General features: G+C 50.4%; 1 protein-coding gene across 1 annotated transcript in view; it reads left to right on the plus strand.

Annotated features, from left to right (window-relative positions):
• Positions 1-18,373, plus strand: part of SH3PXD2B (SH3 and PX domains 2B) — a 70,120-nt gene that overhangs the window by 16,128 nt on the left and 35,619 nt on the right. Inside the window, exon 3 of the mRNA XM_027682851.1 lies at positions 13,739-13,814. Within this exon, the coding sequence (XP_027538652.1) occupies positions 13,739-13,814 (76 nt within the window). The remainder of the gene's footprint in view (positions 1-13,738; positions 13,815-18,373) is intronic.

Here is an 18,373-nt window from a genome sequence, read left to right on the forward strand (position 1 = left end):
ATTGGGAGCAGATGGATGCTGTTCCTAAGAAATAAAGGCAGTAAGATTGATGCTTGCAAGGATGCCAGTTGTATCCAGGACACTAATTGGGGCTGGCAGGTATGCTGGGAGTGTTTGCTGGCATGGAACTTGGTGATCAGACATGTGAGTGGCTTCTCTGGTGGACAGAGATAAAGGACCAGGGTCTGGTGTGCCTGAGAGATGCTTCCAGCCGTGCTGGCAGGGGAAGAGCTGTGCAGTGACTGCAGGGCTCCATTGGATCTCGTTGGATGCATCACTCAGCAGGAGGTTAACAAGTTTCTTGGAAGGATCCTCATGAAAGCGTTGGCTGTAAGGACTGTTGGTTAAAGAACAGATTCTGGCTTGTGTTTCATGGTTTTTTATGGAAACCCCCAAAAAGAAACATTTTTTCCCCACTCTGTAATTATGAGCTCATCAGCCACGATGGTAGTCATTTCAAGTATTCATGTGACCAAGAGCCGCTAATGTCTTGATACACTCCTAAAACATCCTTACATCCAAGCCCAACCCTTTTATACCTTTCCTGATATAACTGGCCCCCTGTGCTGTCCCTGGGCAGGAGCCCTGCTCCATGTCCATCTCTGCCTTTCAGCTGCAGCCACCTTCTCAGAATCACAGAATCACTGAGGTTGGAAAAGACCTCCAAGACCATCAAATCCAACCTGTGCCCGATCCCCACCTTGTCAACCAGACCAGAGCACTGAGTGCCACATCCAGTCGTTCCTTGAACACCTCCAGTGATGGGGACTCCACCACATCCCTGGGCAGCCCCTTCCAATGCCTGACAACCCTTTTCCATGAAGGAATTCTTCCTGATGTCCAACCTTAACTTCCCTGGCACAGCTTGAATCCATTTCCTCTCATCCTGTCACTGGTTGCTTGGCAGGAGAGCTCAACCCCCACCTGGCTACAACCTCCTTGATTCAGGCAGTTGTAGAGAGTGAGGTCTCCCCTGAACCTCCTTTATTGGGTGAGCTGAACATCCCCAGCTCCCTCAGCCACTCCTCATATGACTTATGACTTCTGTCTGGCTCTTTCCATTCCTGTCTTGTTTTCCATCCTGTCATGTTTCAGGGGTGCCCTTCTTGGGGACAGGTTACCCCAGGGCTTTTCCCCTTGCAATCAGAAACATTTCCTTCAGTCCTTGTCTCAGCTGAAGGCTGTAGGAGCAGGTGATGCTCTGTGGCTGCTTCTCTGCACAGAGGTTTAATTTTGAGCCCAGGGTTGGACACTTGACATAGACTGGAGTAAGGGTGCTTGCAGCATGATTCAGGGACAGAAAAACTGAGGATTTTAAGCAACATTAAAATTTACTCTGGCTTTCTCTCCCACTCTGGTCTGCCTGTGCATTGAGTGTGTTTCCCAAATTGTCCATATGTTTTACAAATCCTTCAGGTTCTTAGCTGGAAGCTTTCAGCTTTGACCCACCTGGAGCCATGTCATCTTGGACAGAGTCATGCAGCCCTCAGGCCAACAGCTTTGCGTGTAACACCAAAAAATAAATTGTCTGTTGAAGTAGTGCCTACTTCTATGAGAAAATTGGCAAAAGGCAATGGTCTGTGCCTGCTGTCTCGATGTGGAAGACAGATTAGGCCTTCTGGAGGGAGTTCCTCACCTGTTGTGTGAGGCGCCAGGCAAAGGCAGGGAGGGGGGGGGAAGTCTGTATTTTAGTGATTCAGACTGTTTTAAATAAAACAACACATTAAAATTGGCTCAGAAGACTGTAGCTGGCACCAAAAGATGAATTGTTCTCATCAGCTTATTTCAGGCTGTTGGACTCTTGAAAAATGAAAATGAACCTCTTGCATTTCTTCCAGTACTGTGAGCCCTGTGCTTGCTTTCCTCTGCCTGTACTTCTCCTCCTCCTCCTCCTCGTCTGCTCTTTAACCTGGGCTTCTGGCAGGGCACACAGTTCACAAAGGTGAAGTGTGTGTTATCTTAATTCAGATGCGGAAAACAAGGGGCAGGCGTGCTGAATAATATGTCCCAAACAGCACAAGGCTCCTTCAGGTGGGAACCAGCCAAGGCACTCCTTGGATTTCACCCTTCTCCTGGGTGCTGCCTGGTCTGGGCGGCCTCTTTGATGGAAAAGCCCTAAGGCAACTCTGCCAGGCTGTGGCTTCAGGAGATGGATGCCTTTTTGTGTCCAGGGATTGTAAACAGGGCTCTTTCAATAGCTATTTCGTAACAGGAATCTTATTTCGACACACTGGGGATTTCTTTTTTCTCCAGGGTTTGTGGAGTTCAGCAAAATTCTGTGCAGTTGCGTGTGCAATGTACTTCGTGGTTTCACCCTGCCACAAAAATAAATCACCAGGATCTCGCTCTTAGGCAGCTGGATCACAAAAGACAGGCCCTTGCGTGACCGAGGACAAGAAAAAATCCACAGCTTCCTACGGTGAGGTTTCTGCTACAAAGCACTAGCAACTGCTTTTTCCTCTGTGCCCAGACTGCACTGAGAGCCAGCAGCCTAAACACCATAGCAGAAGTGTAGAAATAGTGAATTCCCATAATGAAACTCAAGAGAAGGAGAAACACTTTCCATTAAATAAGGACTACCTCTGTCTGTATAAGAAACCACCAGTATTTTTCCAGCAGTGCATCTAAGATCTTCATCATTCTCCTCCTCTCTCCCTCCACAAAGAACATGTACAGTCCAATGCACTTCAGCCTAGTTAAAAGTTGGCTCCTCAATGTTTTCTCTTTCCAAATGTCTCCCATTTATAGCTTTCCAGCATTTGGCAGCAGGAGTCGGCGCATTCCCGTGCGTGCTAGTGCCGAGGCAGGTCACTGAGTTATAATTGGCTTGGGCTGGCACCCTGACTCGCTTTGAATTCCATGCCTGGCAGGAGAGCAGGGCTGCCGAAAGCTGTGCCTGCCCCTGGGAATCGGCAGCTTGTCCTCCCTGAGAGTTGGTGCTGGAGGAGGGTTCCCAGGCCAGTGTACACCTGGGGCATGTGCGTCGCCAGGAGAAATGATTTTCAGTTCTTGTAGCTAAAGCCTTTCTTGAGCAGCTGCTGAGAACAGCACTCAGTGGCTCTTGGTTTATTCCAAGCTGATTGCCCTTCCCTTTTTCTCCAAGCGTGCAGCTCCACACACTCCCACTTTGAGCCCATCTCCACCTGCTCCCATCAGATTGTCCCTTGTTCCCAGACACATCGCCTGGCGCTGCCGTGATGGACTGATGGCAAAGGAGGGCTGGCTCCTGAGCCTGTTCTCTGTTCATTCATCCCTGTTGGCACCCCTGGTCTCCTTCCCTCTGGAAACTTGGCAGAGCAGCTGGAGGAGACAGCATTCACAGCCTTTGCTTCCGAGCCCCAGGGGAAGTACATCTCAGGAGAAGCATTGCAGGATGAGAGATCCAGAGGGGAGTTTGAGTATAACCCATGGAGGGGGGAGGCAGAAGGATGGGGAGGTTAAAAGTTCCATCCCTTGGGGATGGAGCTAAGGTCTCTTGCTGACAATCCAGTGTTGTTTTATTTGGTGAGTCTTTCGATAGTGCAATGTTTAAAGGTTGTGCTGTAACGTGAGGTGAGGGGTTACACCCCTATCCCTGAATCAGGGGTGAGCTGATGCCCTTCCACTCCCCAGCTACTTATTGAAAAAACTCTGGAAATTCAGCTGCCTGGTTCCTGGGAGGGCTGAGCAGGATCCCAGGAGGGCAGGACCTGACTGGTGGTCCCTCTCCTCCCCACTGCCCATGGGGTCTGTCCCTGGGGAGGTGCCCAGGGCCCTGCTGCAGGTGCCTGTCTGTGACTGGGGGTTTTGGTGAGGTTTTGTGGGTCTGGGCTGATGCAAGACCCAGCGTCTCCGCCTGCTCTTAATCAATCTAACACTTTTCTGGTGGAAAGACCTGCAATTTATATCATGTGGCAGCAGTCCTGGCTCCAAAATGAACCACTTTCAAGCTGATTGATGCTGCCTGGGGAGAAGCTGAGGATGGATAGCAGTAAATCAGTGTAAAGGAGTGCTGCATCTCAGAGTGGTGGATTTTTAGTAAAATGGTTAGGACCTGTTTATTTTGCTAAATCTATATGATATAGTACAGACAGTAGCATGCACCACCCACGTATCATGGGCATCAAGAAGTGGAAGCAGTTTTATGGTGAGTGGAAGATGGAAATAAGAGCTGGGAGATGGTGGTTCTGGGCCTGTCCTTGTAGAGGAAGGTGATAAAGCTGAAGAGACAACGTGTTTTTCTGCAGTCCTGATTTCTCACTCTTTTCCATGCCTTTCAGTGGATTACATCAGGCTGTCACAGGTCTACCACAGTGCTGTAAATCACTGCTCCAGCACTGCCTGTTGGAAGTGCTTTCGCTGGAGGATGTCTTGCAGTCTTGGAGTCCCCTTGCAAAGCAAGGTGTGAACCTCTGCAGTGATCTCCTGGGGTCCTGATGGGCCTGGGCACAAGTGAAGGATTTAACCTCTTCCTCGCCCTTCCCAGCACTCTGCTCCATCCAAGTGATGCTCCTTTTTTCTTACTTTCCTGCATGTTTTTTGCCCTTCTCCTACACACTCTCTGCCCTGAGGCTTGTCTGTCTCCAGATTCCCATCACTGGGATCCAGCCCAGAATTTTCCTGGGTGTGTGGCAGGCGCCCTGTGGCAGGGACAAGGAAGGCAGGTCTGTGCCAGCTGCAGAGGCTGCTCCATTGGCTGGACTGGTGGAGACCATGTGGGGTGAGCAGGGCTGGGTGTGCAGGATCTGCCCTTCCTCCGTGACTCAGGGCTTCCAGGCAGCGGGGAGGGGGACCTTGTTAGCCAGAAAGTGGAGAGGGAAAAACGTGACCTGGTGCCAGTGGGTGGATGCAGCAGGACTCTGGCAGCCAGCCTGTCCGCTCCATGGTGCCATGCTGACTCCATGGTTTTCCTGCCAGTGGCTGAGGCTTTGCTCCTCCACTGCCACAGAGGTGTTGGAGTGCTGTTGTATTCGTGGCACCACTTCTGCTCATCTTCCCATTGCCTCGTGGCTCCCACACATCCCTGGGATATGGGGTGCTGCTCTACACCCTCTTCTGTGGTAACTTCTATGTTCTGTTGTTACCTGGGATTGCAATGTGAGCAGTAACCTATGGGGGAATGGTCTCTGGGGGCAGTAGGACAGCCAGCATTTTCCCTGTCATAATTCCCCTTCCCTGAGTCTTTCTGCCTTACTGGTACCATATCTCGAGGCCTTTACAGTAGGGGTGAGTCACTGACTAGTGAATTATAAATGATGTTTATGGCTGTCTTTACCTGGCAGTGTGGAAATTAGATCTTGGAGATTAGGTTTGGGAGGTATAATTAAGGGAGGTGAATTTATTGTTTTAATACTGCCTTTGATAGAACATTTAGGGTTTGGGCAAGAAGCAGCTTTCATTTGTATGTCATTTTTCAGTACTGATACCATATTACCTTAGCCAAAGCAGGTATTTTTCAATGCGAAAGGTGCTGTTGTGCATCTTATGGAGAATTCCTTGCACTCCCATTTTCCTCTGCAAGCTGATCATTTAGCATCAACCATGGTCTGGTACTTGACCTTTTTGGAGAGGAAGAAGATATTTTGTTGTAGCAGACTTTGAGAAATACCTCCCTCAGCGAGTGGTTTGGATGCAAAGAGGTTTGAGACCCTTCTGGGACTGATCCCTCTCCCCAGGTTGGTAGAAAAACAGCTCTACAAGCTTGGAGTGGCTCCTGGAGAGCCAGGAATGAGGAGGAGGATGGAGGTGAGACCTGTCCCTGTCTTGTGCTGCAGGCTAAAGTTCTCTTGGTTTTTCACTATTAATTTTCTTTAAAAGGCTTTCCCCTTGATGAGTCACTTAAAACACTAAAAAATAGCCTTTTAATTTTAGCAGTTAGGTTTTAGTGTTTCAAATTGAAACATTGATTGTAATGGATACTCATCTGCTGATTTTCTTCTTGGCAAATCAGCATTTTTCAGTTCTCCTCCTAGCTCCAGGAAATAAAAAAGTCCCCTTGGAAAGTTCCCAGGAGCTCCAAGTTTTCCGTTTGGGGGTCAACTGCTTTCCATGTGCCAACAGGTGGCTGCTTTAAGCCCCAAAACTGGGGTGGTTTTTTGCCAGTCAGTGCATTTGGCCAGAGGTTTTCCACATTTTCTCTCTTTATGTCTCTGTGGTGAGATGACACATTGAGAAGAGCTCTCAGATGAGGGCACTGCCAGGGCTCATGCTCCTTAGTGGTTTTGTGCTGGAAAACCTTGGCATTAATTGATCCTGGTTGGATCCTAAAAAGGCAGGTGCAGTTCCAGGTAGGCAGTTTGGGCTGAATTTTGTGTGAACTCTGCATTCTCGTGTTTAAATGCACAGAAAGCAGCTGCACTTTGCCTGCTGCTGGGGTTCCTCCACGGTGCCTCTGTGTTTGCTGGCTCCGGGCCCTGGCAAAGGGCAAATATCCTGGGTTAGGATGGCATTTCCCCTGGAGTTGTGCTGCATGTGCTTTGTGCAGTCCCAAGGGCTCCTGCTCGGCACTGCTCAGCCCTCCCTGGTAAGTGCATTAACTCCTCTGTAAGCCATGGGGCCTGGTCTCCTCCACCAGACAGCACTTGACAGTCTGGGTTTGCAATAAGTGGAGTTTCTTGGTGAGCTCCAGCCTTCTGGCAGGGACTGTCTGAACCCAGAAGTGCTCCCAGTCCTGTCCTGCTGTCATGTGGGTGGTGGCAGTGCCCAGCTCCTGCCCCAGCACTTCCCCACAGTAGGAATGCACTATTTGCAGAGGCTTCCTGCCCAAGCTAGAGTTCTTGGGCATTTCTGAGCTTGGTGTCTTTCAATCCCACCCTTTCTGGAAATGAAGGAATACAAGGATGGGTGGTGCAGGTGTGGTGGGGATGCTGATGGGTTCACACAGGAGCTGGACTGATCTGTGAGGCTCCAGAGCTCCATCAGCTCCTGTCTCTGCTAGACAGAGAGTTTTACTGTCAGCTGGGAGGGGGCACGAATGAGCATGGTCATGCTGAGGACTAAGGTGTACCAGTTACACCTCAGGGAGCTGCAGTGCCTCATTTTCCACTCGTGTAATTGTCCCGGCTGCTGTGGAGTTGCTCTTGATGACACCACCATGAGCCCAAGTGGAATGAAATCCTCCCTTGTGTGGAGACAAAAACTCTCCATATTGGCTTTTCTGCTGACTATGCTCATTTGGAAAACGGGGTTTGTGTTTAAGGAAGGAACAGCAGGGAAAATAGAGGGTTAGCAAGAAGTCTGATGCAAGAAGAGGGTCATGAGGCTGGTGTTGCTGACCAACAGTGCTCTCCCAAGGGGCTGGCCTGCAGTTTTGCAGCCCTACCTGTAGCTCAGATGCTGCCTCCTCCTTTGTCTCATCATGTTTGGGCCTGCCACAGGTTGAAGACTTTGCATTAATTTCAGAGAAGGAATGTGCACCTCTCTGCTTCTCCTCATCTTGAGTGGGGAAGGTTTTTGTGAAGGGAGGGGTCGAAGAGAAATCAGATCATGAGCTATTTGGAGGAGGAGCTGGGGCAGGTCATCCTGAGGTTCTGGCAAGTGTGCAGCTCGGAGTGGGGTGGTATGTGCATGGAGCTGCTCTGTGACCCATTGCTGAAACGCTTGACTGGGGGTTGGCAGTTGGTGTGAAGCACCATGTCAGGTGTGACACTAACTCTGGTTGCAGTATGTGAGCACAGCTCTGCCCCCTGCTCCGCCCTGGCTGCTCAACACGTGAAATAGGGCAAATGTGTTGGTTTTTCTCCACTGTTGTTTCCATTTCCACAACAGAAACTAAATCTCATGACTTCCTGCTCTTCCAAGCACGTCTGCTTTGGGATGCTAGAGAGGAGGATGTGGGTGAACACAGATTGCCTGTGCAGCCTTCCCTGCAGCAATGACAGCGCCGGTGACGGTTCTGGTGGTGGTTCTGTGGTCTTTGGCACTGGGCTGTGCCATCTCTTCCCTGCTCCCATGCTCCTTCCAGGGGTACTTCCTGTGTGACACAGCCCCAGCTGTGCTGGAGGGATGTTCTCATGGATGGGATGGGGAAGAGGAAGCGGTGCAGACCGGCATTGCCCCCGGGTATTCCTGCTCTGTTCCCAAGCACGTCTACCGACAGGAGTCACTTCCCACAGCTGGGTCAATGTGGTGAATCATGGATGCAGGGTTGGTGCTTTGGGGGTGTTAATGCTCTTTTCCTGGTGCCCACATGGAGTGCTGCCACTTTCTGTGCTCATCTCTGCAGCCTGGGACCTGCCTACCCAAATGCCATCTAGAGGCTGCAATGACCAGGAATTAAGTGGAAAATGGATTAGTAAAGTACTATAACAAGAATGATGACTTCCAGGACTTGGTACCAATGGACTGAATGGAAAAAGCAATATATTTTAAACTCCCAAAAAGCAGACAGAGGGATCAGCAGCTCTGTGAGGGGGCTGTGTAAATGGAGATCACTCAGCGCTCTTCTCCAAATCCAAGGTTTTCTTTTTTTAAAACTAAACTCTCTCCTTAGTCTCTCCCAAATATATTCTTTAGAGGCTTACAAAAGGAGGGAAAGCAGGCAGGAGTTGTTTGGGCCTTCCAAAAATCATGGAATCATAAAATCACAGAATGATTTGGATTGGGAGGGACTTTAAAGATCATCTCATTCCACCACCCTACCATGGGCAGGGACACCTTCCACTAGACCACGTTGCTCAGCACCCCATCCCTGCTCATGGCACAGGGTTGGAATGAGATGATCTTTAAGGTCCCTTCCAACCCAAACCATTCTGTGATTCTATGAAATACTGGGTGCTCAGGATGGAAACATGTCCTGCCCTGGGCAGTGGAAGATTTTTGCCCGGTTGCTTTTGGAGGACCATTGCACTTGGACCAAACCTGGGCATGCAAAGCTGCCACATCCTCCGAGCCCCCATGTGCAGGGAAACCCACATCCCTGAATTTGATCCATGTGGTTATGGGCCAGCACCTGCTGGGGTAACACAGACCTGGCTGTGGTTTGGTCCTGAGGGTACCTGGGGGGCAGCATGAGCACAGAGCTCCGTCCTGGCCCAGCCCCGTGCCCGCTGCTCCCTGTGCCAGGGAGCTCTTCACAGGCACCAGTGTCTGTCTAATGCTTCCTGTGATTTCATAGGAAATTTCTCTTGCAGTGGCAGCTGCTGGCAATTTGTGTGGCCCTTTTTTTCTCTGACCTCAGTTAATTCTTTCTTTGTCTATTGCTGAGCGATGCTTAAAGTTTTCCATCAGGTTTTCACAATCCAGCCTCTGTGATGCCATTTCCTAGTGCTGAGGAGGCCAGCTTTGCCTCTGCCTGGTAATGTGTAAAATGCACTTGAACTCGTCACACTGCTTGGTTGTTTTGCCCTTCAGCTCCCATTCCTGTCTGTGAACACCCAACTCTCCTTGGCCATGGAACGGGTGCTGCAACCCTGGAGCCCTTCCCCGGGACTGACCTCCTGAGCTCTGCTTGGGAGCTGAGCTTGCTCTGTGCTAATCCTTCTGTCTTCTGGGTGGTTGTATTTTTCACCCCCTTTTTTTTCCCGGGCAGTCCTTACAGATGCAGGGAAGGTGCCTCTCATAGGATCGCAAAAGACTAAACATCAGTAGCCTGTGAGCCGCTGCCAGATGTCGTTCTCTTTCCCAGACTATCTCCTTGGAAGAGATTTCCCAAACCAGTTGATTCCAGGGCTCAAGAGTGCTTTGATCTGCAGGAACACGTTTACAAAGTCTCTGGTTCTCAGCATGCAACTGTGTCCTTCATCATGTCCCGTGGGGACGGGTGCTCCCATCATGGCAGGCGATCACTGGACCTGCATCCCTTTCCCACTGCATCTGAGGATCAGTGAGGTGCTATCCTTTGGTGAATCACATTTGGAGGAGGACTCTTCTTCCTGTAAGAAGAGACCTGGCTAATGGCCAACTGAGCACGTGGAAGTCAGGGTGAGCAGTGCATGGGAATGTCCTCATCTGGAGTTCACCACCACAGGGATGTCGGCACACGTGGTGTGCCTGGCTGCCTGTGGCATTCCCCAGCTCACGAGGGATGGGGCCGATGGGGAGTTTGGGAGTGTGGGATGAGAGCAGGCTTGGCTCAGACTCATCTTTTCCCCATGGCAAGCTGCTGCCTTCTCTCAGCAGGGATGCTGTTGCTCTCACAAAGAGTCTCTTGTGATTCTGCCACCGCATTCAACCAGACTATGAAGCTTTTTGTTGAACTCTTTTTAATTTTTTTTCCCTTTGGGTGATGTCAAAAGCTGGCTTCTCTGCTCTGGATAACAGGCATGTCTGCTGGAGGCATGGATTAGGTCAGCCCTCACTTGCTAGACCACAAAGGAGAATGTGGTTTTACGCCGAACCTCTGTCAAGCAGGCAGAGCGAATCCCGGAATCACAGGATGGGTTAGGTTGGAAGGGACCACAGAGGCTCATCTGGTCCCACCCTCCTGCTCAAGCAGGGTCATCCCAGAGCACATGGCACAGGACTGTGTCCAGATGGTTCTGGAATATCCCCAGTGAGGGAGACTCCACACCCTCTCTGGACAATCTGTTCCAGTGCTCCGTCATTGCACAGTAAAGAAGCTCTTCCTCATGTTCATATGGAACTTCCTGGACATCAGTTCCTGGCTGTTGCCTCTTGTCTTAATAAAAAATCCTCTTGATAAGAGGGGGGAACTTCCTTCACCCCATGCCTGCAACTGTGGCTCATGGCTTGGCTCCGTCATCAGCTCCTGGTGTAGTGCAAGAGTGGAAGAGTTTGTTCTCCTTGCCTGGATATTTCATCACTCCCCAGCCTGTGGCAGGATAACTTGTTCAGGGATGTGAGCCACCATCCCCTGCAGAAGCTGGCACAGACTGGCTTCCTCCTCCATAGCCCTGGTACGTGCCACACAAGCCCTGATGGTCAGTGATGGAGAACCTGGGCTTTAGAGCAGCTTCACAAAAGCAAATCCCTCCGTCCCCCTGCTGCCCAGGACTTGCTACAAGAGTAATTCTGTGCCCTTCTGGTTCATTGTTCTTGGGAGAATCAGGACCTCTGTGTTCACCTTGTTGCTCTGACATTTTACTTTAAACCAGATTTAAATGAAAATCTTTTTTTTTTCCTGTCACCTCTATATTTTAGAGGGAAAACTCTTCCACTGTATTGTGGAAAGCAGAGAAGAAGCAAAGTGATGACATACCTTATTACCTACTGGCATTTGACTTGAGGTTGTGTTTTTTTGGCAGCAATTTCTCCAAGCTTATTCCAGCTGGGAAATGATATGGCCTGCTTGCAGGCTGTTAGACCTGGGGCCCTGCTCCTTCAGCAGACATATCTCTGGGTTTATGCCATCTGCATGGTGTAGCCCTCTGGCACTGCACCATCAGCTCTGATTTGGGCAAAGCCCTCTGCTTCCCGGGAATACTGCTGAGCGTGTACATTCCCCTCTCCCTGGGATCCCCTGCAGCCTGCAGCACTCTTAATTGATTCAATTAGGATATTATCTTACGAGTTTCCTGTTGATGAAGGAGCTGTCTGCCAACGTGTTGGCTGTTGACACAAAGCTGCTTTTCAAAGGCTCCCCACCCCCAGCGGTGTTATCGCCTGCCCTGTTAATGGACAGCTCGGGATGGGGACAGTGGGCTCCCACAGTGTGCACAGACCTCCGGCTCACTCCAGACACACTCACTGCCCAGACATTCCTGGGTTAATAAGAAAAACAGCTAATTGATAAGATAAATCGGTAGTGGAGATAAATGTGGATAAACATGAGCTGTCCTGACATTCTGTTGTGGGGAGCCTGGCTGTGTACTGGATATATCACTTGGACTACCCTGCCCCAGTCCTGGATCTGGGAGCCACAGTCTGGCAGCCTGTGATCCCCCTCCTTGTTGCCAAGGGATCATTAAGAGTGTGATATAACAGCTTCCCACGTAATAAAAGCACACCAAAATGCTTTAAACTACATCCACTCTAATCTTTTTTTGCTATTTTCTTTTCTGCCACAAATATTTAAAAATAGTCTTGGAAGGGTAGAAGCAATAGAATTATTGTTTGAGGTTCTTTTCCTTTAATTTTTCTTCCCAACCTGGCTGAGTGCATTGTTGAGAGCAAGACTTGGCCTCTCTGTGCTCTCCTGTGCTCGGCAGGGAAAGCACTGCTCCAGAGGGCTGTGTGTCTGTCTGTCTCTTGCCTACCCATCTCCCCAGGATCTTGCATGGCCCCTTCTGGGAATGTGATGTAAGCAGTGTTGTTTGGAGTTTGGATGGAAACCCTCCCCCAAAGAAGATTTGTGGGATCTCTCCATGCCAACCACCTCCCTTCCACAGTTTTTGCCTGGTGGGGAGTGTGTTTCCCTGCCACAGCTGGGGAGGAGGGTGTTCTCCCAGTAAACCTGGCTTGGTGCTGGAGTCTGCAGACCATCTCCTGATGCCTCTCTGTGCATCCCTCCCCCAGGCCTGGTGGAGTTGCTGCACCTTTACCCTTTTCCCATCCCTTTTCCAGAGCTGGGCCTGCTTCCCTTGGCTTTCCTGGGCAAGAGCAGTGCAACAACCTGTGCTTTAGTCCCCATCCTGCAAAGTTAACAGGAGTAAGACAGGCCAGAAAAGATACAAGGGACCTCAAAACCTGGAGATCTGCCAGCTCTCTGGAGACCTTCCTTGTCTCTGGGGCATCTCTCAGGTCTGGAGCTGATATTTTCTGGTCGCAGTTTCGTGCTTGTGTGTGTGTGTGTGTGTGTGTAGCACTACAGAAGAACCATGAGCCACAGGCTGCGTTTCTGCAGATGTGTGCTCCTGTGTCTGCTATCCCAAACTGCCTGCAGTGGTTACAGCCAGCACTGGGCTTGTTTTCTTTGGAGTGAGTGTTTTAGCTGTTCTTCCCACAGGCTCATGCGTAGGAAAACTGGTGAACTAGTATTTGCTGCTCCCTCCTCCAGAGCTGCGTGATGTGGCAGCCAGGCTGTGTGGGATCCATGGGACCGAGCCCCTGCCTTGCCACTTCCCCGCCTTCTCCTCTTCCTGTACGTGCTGGAGGGTTCTCCAGGCACCTCACAACCTCTTTTCCTCCCTCCAACAAGAGAAGAGAGAGCTTGTGGCTGACAGGCATAATGGTGCCAACCCACACGGGCCCTGGTGTGGGCTCTGGTCTGGCTGGGGTGCTACTGGTGGCACCAGGCTGGGCTGGAGCAGGATGGAGAGGGGCTGCAATGAGAGGGCCCCCACGCTGAGCGGCTGCTGCAAGAGGCACTTTCAGTCAAGTAAAAGGAAATGGAGATGATGTGGGCTGAAGTTCTGGATGGGTTTGGTGGGATCACATGGATGGGAACAGATCTGGCCAGAGGGTCAGCCCAGGCACGTGCTAATGGGAGAAAACACAGCTTGCACCGTTCGTGCCTTGGAGGCTCACAGTGCTCCGGGGGCGAGAGATCCTCAGCTCGAGTTCAAACAGAGGCGGGGAAAGCTTCCAGTGACTCAGGGATTGCGTTGCTTAACAGCAGTCAGATGTGCGACTTGTTTTCCTCGCCCTTCGCCTGTCACAAGCTTTCCCAAGCTCTTCCCCCCAGGCAGAGCAGAGCCAGAGGCACCTCTCCACCATAACGCAACACAGGTGTTTTTTGGGGTATCAGGGATGTGGTGTCCTCCTGTATTTTCCTGGACTGATGGAAGAGCAGGAGATCTTGGCTTGCCAGGGAGACTGGGGAAGGAGCGCTGCCCTGGGAGCCTGCAGTGCCTGGGGGAGGCAGGTCCTCCTCAGGCTCATTTGTGGCTGCTGGTAACCTGTCTTTCATTTCCTTTTCTAGATGCAAATGCTGGACAAGTTTCCGATGGAAGGAGGGCAGAAGGACCCCAAGCAAAGGATCATCCCCTTTCTGCCAGGTAGGAGAGTGGTTTTGCTCCAGCAAAAACCATGTTGGTTTTGGCATGGCAGGAGCTTTTTCCCAGTTTGTGTGTGAGCTTACACACTGAGCCATCTTAGCAATAGCAAGTTCTTGGCCTGCACTGTGTCCATTAAAACATCTGTATTAAACCCCTCAGTATTTCTCTTTCCCTCCAGAAGTCACTAGTGGAAGACCTCAACTAAGCAACCCCCCTAGCACAGCTTCTGCCACGGCACAGGGCTGAGGATGGTGTGAGGCTCCCCAGGAACTGCTCATACACTGTTTTTCCTGTCCCGTGCAACTCAAAGGGCCATCCAGAGAGAAGGAAATAACAATGGAATTCAAGCCAATTGACAGCCTTGGCTTCCTCCTGTGATGTTTGGGGCTGATTGCTCAAAGACAGGATTTCTGTGGCATGACATGTGCCCTGTCAGCCCAACGTGCAGCTGAGCAGATGCAATGGGCCGTGGCACTTTGTGGTGTGTGGGATTGCTGGTGGCTGCTGCCATGGGGAATAAAAAGAACCCTAATATGCCTTGTGAAAATAACCAGCCTGAGGGGAGTCTTTCATGCACCCATAGCTAATGGCTTTGACCACAGAGTTGTCTTTACCCCTACCCCCAAGTAGCTAATGAGCATATTTAGAAATGTCACAGTACCATAATCACTTCCAGTGACTGTCAGGTCTGTTTAGTGCAGCTCTTTGTGCTGTGCTTTGCCTCCTGGCTCTTCTAGAAATGTAAAGGCATTTGTGAGCTTTGCTTTTCTCTGACTGGTGTGAAGAAAATAATTTACACCCCTTTTTAAACAAGAGAATCTTGTCTGGGTTTCCCATAGAAGGGTTTCTGATTCTAGCTTGTCGTGGCATTGTAACATCAGCAAAAGCAAAGCACACCTGATGTGAATATAACAGAAAAGCCCTTGCTGTACAAGAACTCTAGCCAGCAAGGGAAAATAGAAGCCAAATTGGCAAAGGGCATAACTTGGAAAAATTGGATATACGCTTTGGCTGTGCTGCACTTGAAGAAAATTCCCACCAAAATGCTGCTGTTTTCAGAAGGCCATGGCTTGGGAAGCCTGGCCGGAGCTGTGCTCCTTGCAGCACACTCGTCAATTCTTGTTTCTCCTTCTTGGTGTTGAAATAGTTTCCCTTTGCTAGGAAACATGTCACTGGGATTTCCACTGGAGGAAAAAGGGGGTTGAAGTTGCTGGAAAAGAAAGCCTGGCTCTTGTGTAAGCAAGCAGTTTTGGGGAGCTGGGATGACCTTCTTCTAGAGAAGCACATGCATTTGTGTGTCCTCTGCAGGGATATTTGCCCTTTTGCTTTAGTTGCCTTTTTGCAACAGGCTTTAATAATATCATTTCAGAGGGAGTCACATGTTGACTTGGAAAACTGCTAGTCCATGCTTTTCCCCAGAAATATTTCTTGGCATTTCATTTTTGCTGTGGCTTGTGATGGCTCGGGAGACTATTGATGCCTGACAGCTGGTACCTGCAGCTTTACCACAAGTGCTTTGAGGTGCCAGCACAGGATAAAGGGTGGTGTGGTGAGAAGATTCCAGCATGGGATGCTGTCCCACCTCCAAGCAGGAGGTGGCCACTGCAAATCTTGCACCTTGTCTGTCCTCATGGGACAACTTCAGGAGTCCTCTTGCTTGAGGGAAGTTGTGGTATTAGAAGTGGGAATTATGTCACCTTTGCCCTCCTGCCTTTGCTGCTCATTATGGAGTGATCGGGAGCTGGTGGCTTTTCCTGGAGCAGGACAGTGAGCCATAACCTCCCTAGTGAGATGGCCTGCAAGCTCTATCTGCTTATGAAAGAGGACTTCACTTGGGAGTAAGGCCCTTTTAATAGTTGCTGGATATGTTAGAGCGTTTCCTCTGCCGAGCAGCTCTTTGCCTTCCCAGTTTGGGATTACAAGTTTTGCTACTTACAGCTGAACCCAAACTTCATCTCTCTCAGCCTAGAGGTGCTGTCCAGGTGAGCTCAGTGCCAACAGCCTGGGTCTGTTTCTCTGCAAAACGTGGTTCTAGTGTGCTTAGACTTGCTGGGGTTTGATTGTGTTCAGCTTTTCTTAGTACTGTAGTTTGCTCCCAGTCCCATTTTGAGCAACATTTTTAGCATCTGAATTTCATTACCAGGGGAGATTTGGCTCCGGTGGTTTACTGCAAGTACGCTGCTTTCTGAGAAGTCTGTTGTAGAGCAACATTAGACATCGTGGCCACTGCAGTTCTCAAAAATGTCTCTTGTGACCCTGTGCCTCTAGAATAGCTCTGGCTTTCTTAGCAAACCCTGAAGCCCCCCAAACCCAGGGTCACCACCACAACCTGACAAGGTGCCATCTGGTTTTGTCTGTCAGGCTGGTTTCCTGGAATGGGAAGAGAGTTCCATGATTACTCCATAGTTACAACACCCAGCCCACAGGAACTCTGTTTGCTTTGTGTTACTTCGTTTTGTTAATGCCTGCTTTGAGGATTCAACTTATGGGAAATTTCTATGGACTTTGGTCTTTTGAAGTAGGTCTTTGATGGTATTCAGAAGAGGCTTTTGTAAGTGCAAGTCCTTCAGCCCACTCAGGTCTTCTGAAGTGGAGTCATAAAGGTGGGTCCTCTGAAGTGGAGTAGATCAATTACCCTTGAGGTTTGGGGCCAGGGCTTGTCCCTTGCTGGGTGGTGGCACCACGCTCATCCCGTAGCTCAGCTTGGTGGGATTTGGTATTGCCTGGCAGGACATTGCAGTGCTCCTGCACTGTGCCTGAAAAGCTCTGCTGCCACAAAGGGGAATTTGAAGTGGACTCTTGGATCCTTCAGCTGGCTCTGAGCCACTGGCACAGCCTGCTCAGCTTCGTGTGGTGCTGGGATGGCTCCTTGGAACAGCTCTGGCAGCACCCAGCCCTTGCATGGCATCGACTCTGCTCCCTGGAGCAGAGTTGGGAACAGCTGGTGGGAGATCAGAGACCTGTCACTGCCCAGCTGGGGAATGTCCTCGCCCACAGGAGTCCACACCAAGGGTTACACACTTGTTGGCTGGGAGATGACGGTATGGAGACCCCAGGAAAGAATGAACTAAGAAAACAAATGAGCTCAGTTGGGCCTGCTGTGTAAGGGCTGTGCCAGATCTTTCAGGAAACAGCTTTTATAAGGAGAGTGGAGCCTTCCAAACTCCGTACAGCCCCACCGGCCTGGAGCAGATCCTGGCCAGTCTGCTTCACTGGAAACGTGAGCCTCGGCAAGGAGGGGTTGCCTGAGGCTGAGCTAACCTTGGCTGTAAAATTGCTTTTTAGGAAGCCTTAGCTACAGACAATAGTGAACTCCCAAGAAGGGAGGAAGAGAAAGGGGGGTTTGGTGAGATCATTTTAGAAAGCAGAATTATGCCTCCTTCCTACTCCTTTCCCAGCCCACCAGCCTGCTCGATATGGGCATCAGTGCCTCCCAAAAACTTGGGGGCTTTTTTACCAGAACAACTGTGGGGATGCTCATAGCTACCCACAAAGGCCCTGTGAAGGACGTGGAGGACAGCTCCTCTGTTTTCTAGCTATGATGCCTGACTTGCCCCAGTCCTGTTCCATCTTCACCTGGGCTGGAGATGGCGTCCTAATTACAACTTTCTGCTCTAGTAAGATGGGCATCTCTCCTGTAGCATGGTGGGTGGACAGTCCCAGGCTGTCCTGCAACCCCTGTGCAGGACTTGGCCAAACAGATGTAAGGGTAGGACTCCTGGAAACACTGCCTGATCCCCCATCCCAGGAATAGCCCACGTAGCTGGCTGCTCCATGGGCTGGGATTAATTATGTGTACATTTGGGGCTGCCTTTTTTTTGAAGCGAGTTTGGAACCTGTGCCAGGGAAAATCTGGATGTGATTTGAAAGGTGCAGAGAAGTGAATTCTTTCCGAGGCAGTGGGGCGGGGGCAGAGGGGGGGGAGTCCTTCAGGGTAAAGCAAGAGGCACAGCTGGTTTTCCACTCTTGAAATATCTGGCTGGGTTCACAGCCGTGGTGGGCAGGGTGATGTGTTTCAGGTTCTCTGCCCCTCCAGCTTGCTGGAGATCCAGTAACAGCCTTTGGCTCAAGAGAGGTCTCCACCATTTTCCTTGTTGAAGTCCCTCTGCCTTGTGTTTTTTGGCTCCTTGCTCCCCAGTATAACTTCAGCTCTTCGTGAAGAATTCCCACAGGAGGGAATAATTTGCAGAGCCCTGTTTCCCTGTTTGTTTGTTTGGAGAGATTAACCCCTCCTGTGGCCTGCCTGCTCTATCTCACACTGCTGGAGACACAAATTCCTTATCAGTCCTTTCCCCAGGCTTTCCTGGCACTTTTCAGTCCTGATGAAGGGCTGGGGCAGCAGGGGCCACACTACATTTCTTTGCAGCCCTTCCCCTTCAGAGCTGCTTCAGCACTGTTTGCTCTGATTAGCCATAGAGGAGTTTGGTTCCTCCAGTCCTGGGAGAATGGAACCTTTCTGGCACCAGAGGAGTTTTCATGGCCAGACAGAATATTTCTAGCGGAGCATCTCTTTTTCTTTGTAGGTATAAACAGGTTTTTAAGATCCAGCAAAAGGAGGC

Source organism: Neopelma chrysocephalum, unplaced genomic scaffold (assembly GCF_003984885.1).
Source record: "Neopelma chrysocephalum unplaced genomic scaffold, ASM398488v2 Primary Assembly neopelma1_63, whole genome shotgun sequence".
NCBI classification, from domain to species: Eukaryota; Metazoa; Chordata; class Aves; order Passeriformes; family Pipridae; genus Neopelma; species Neopelma chrysocephalum.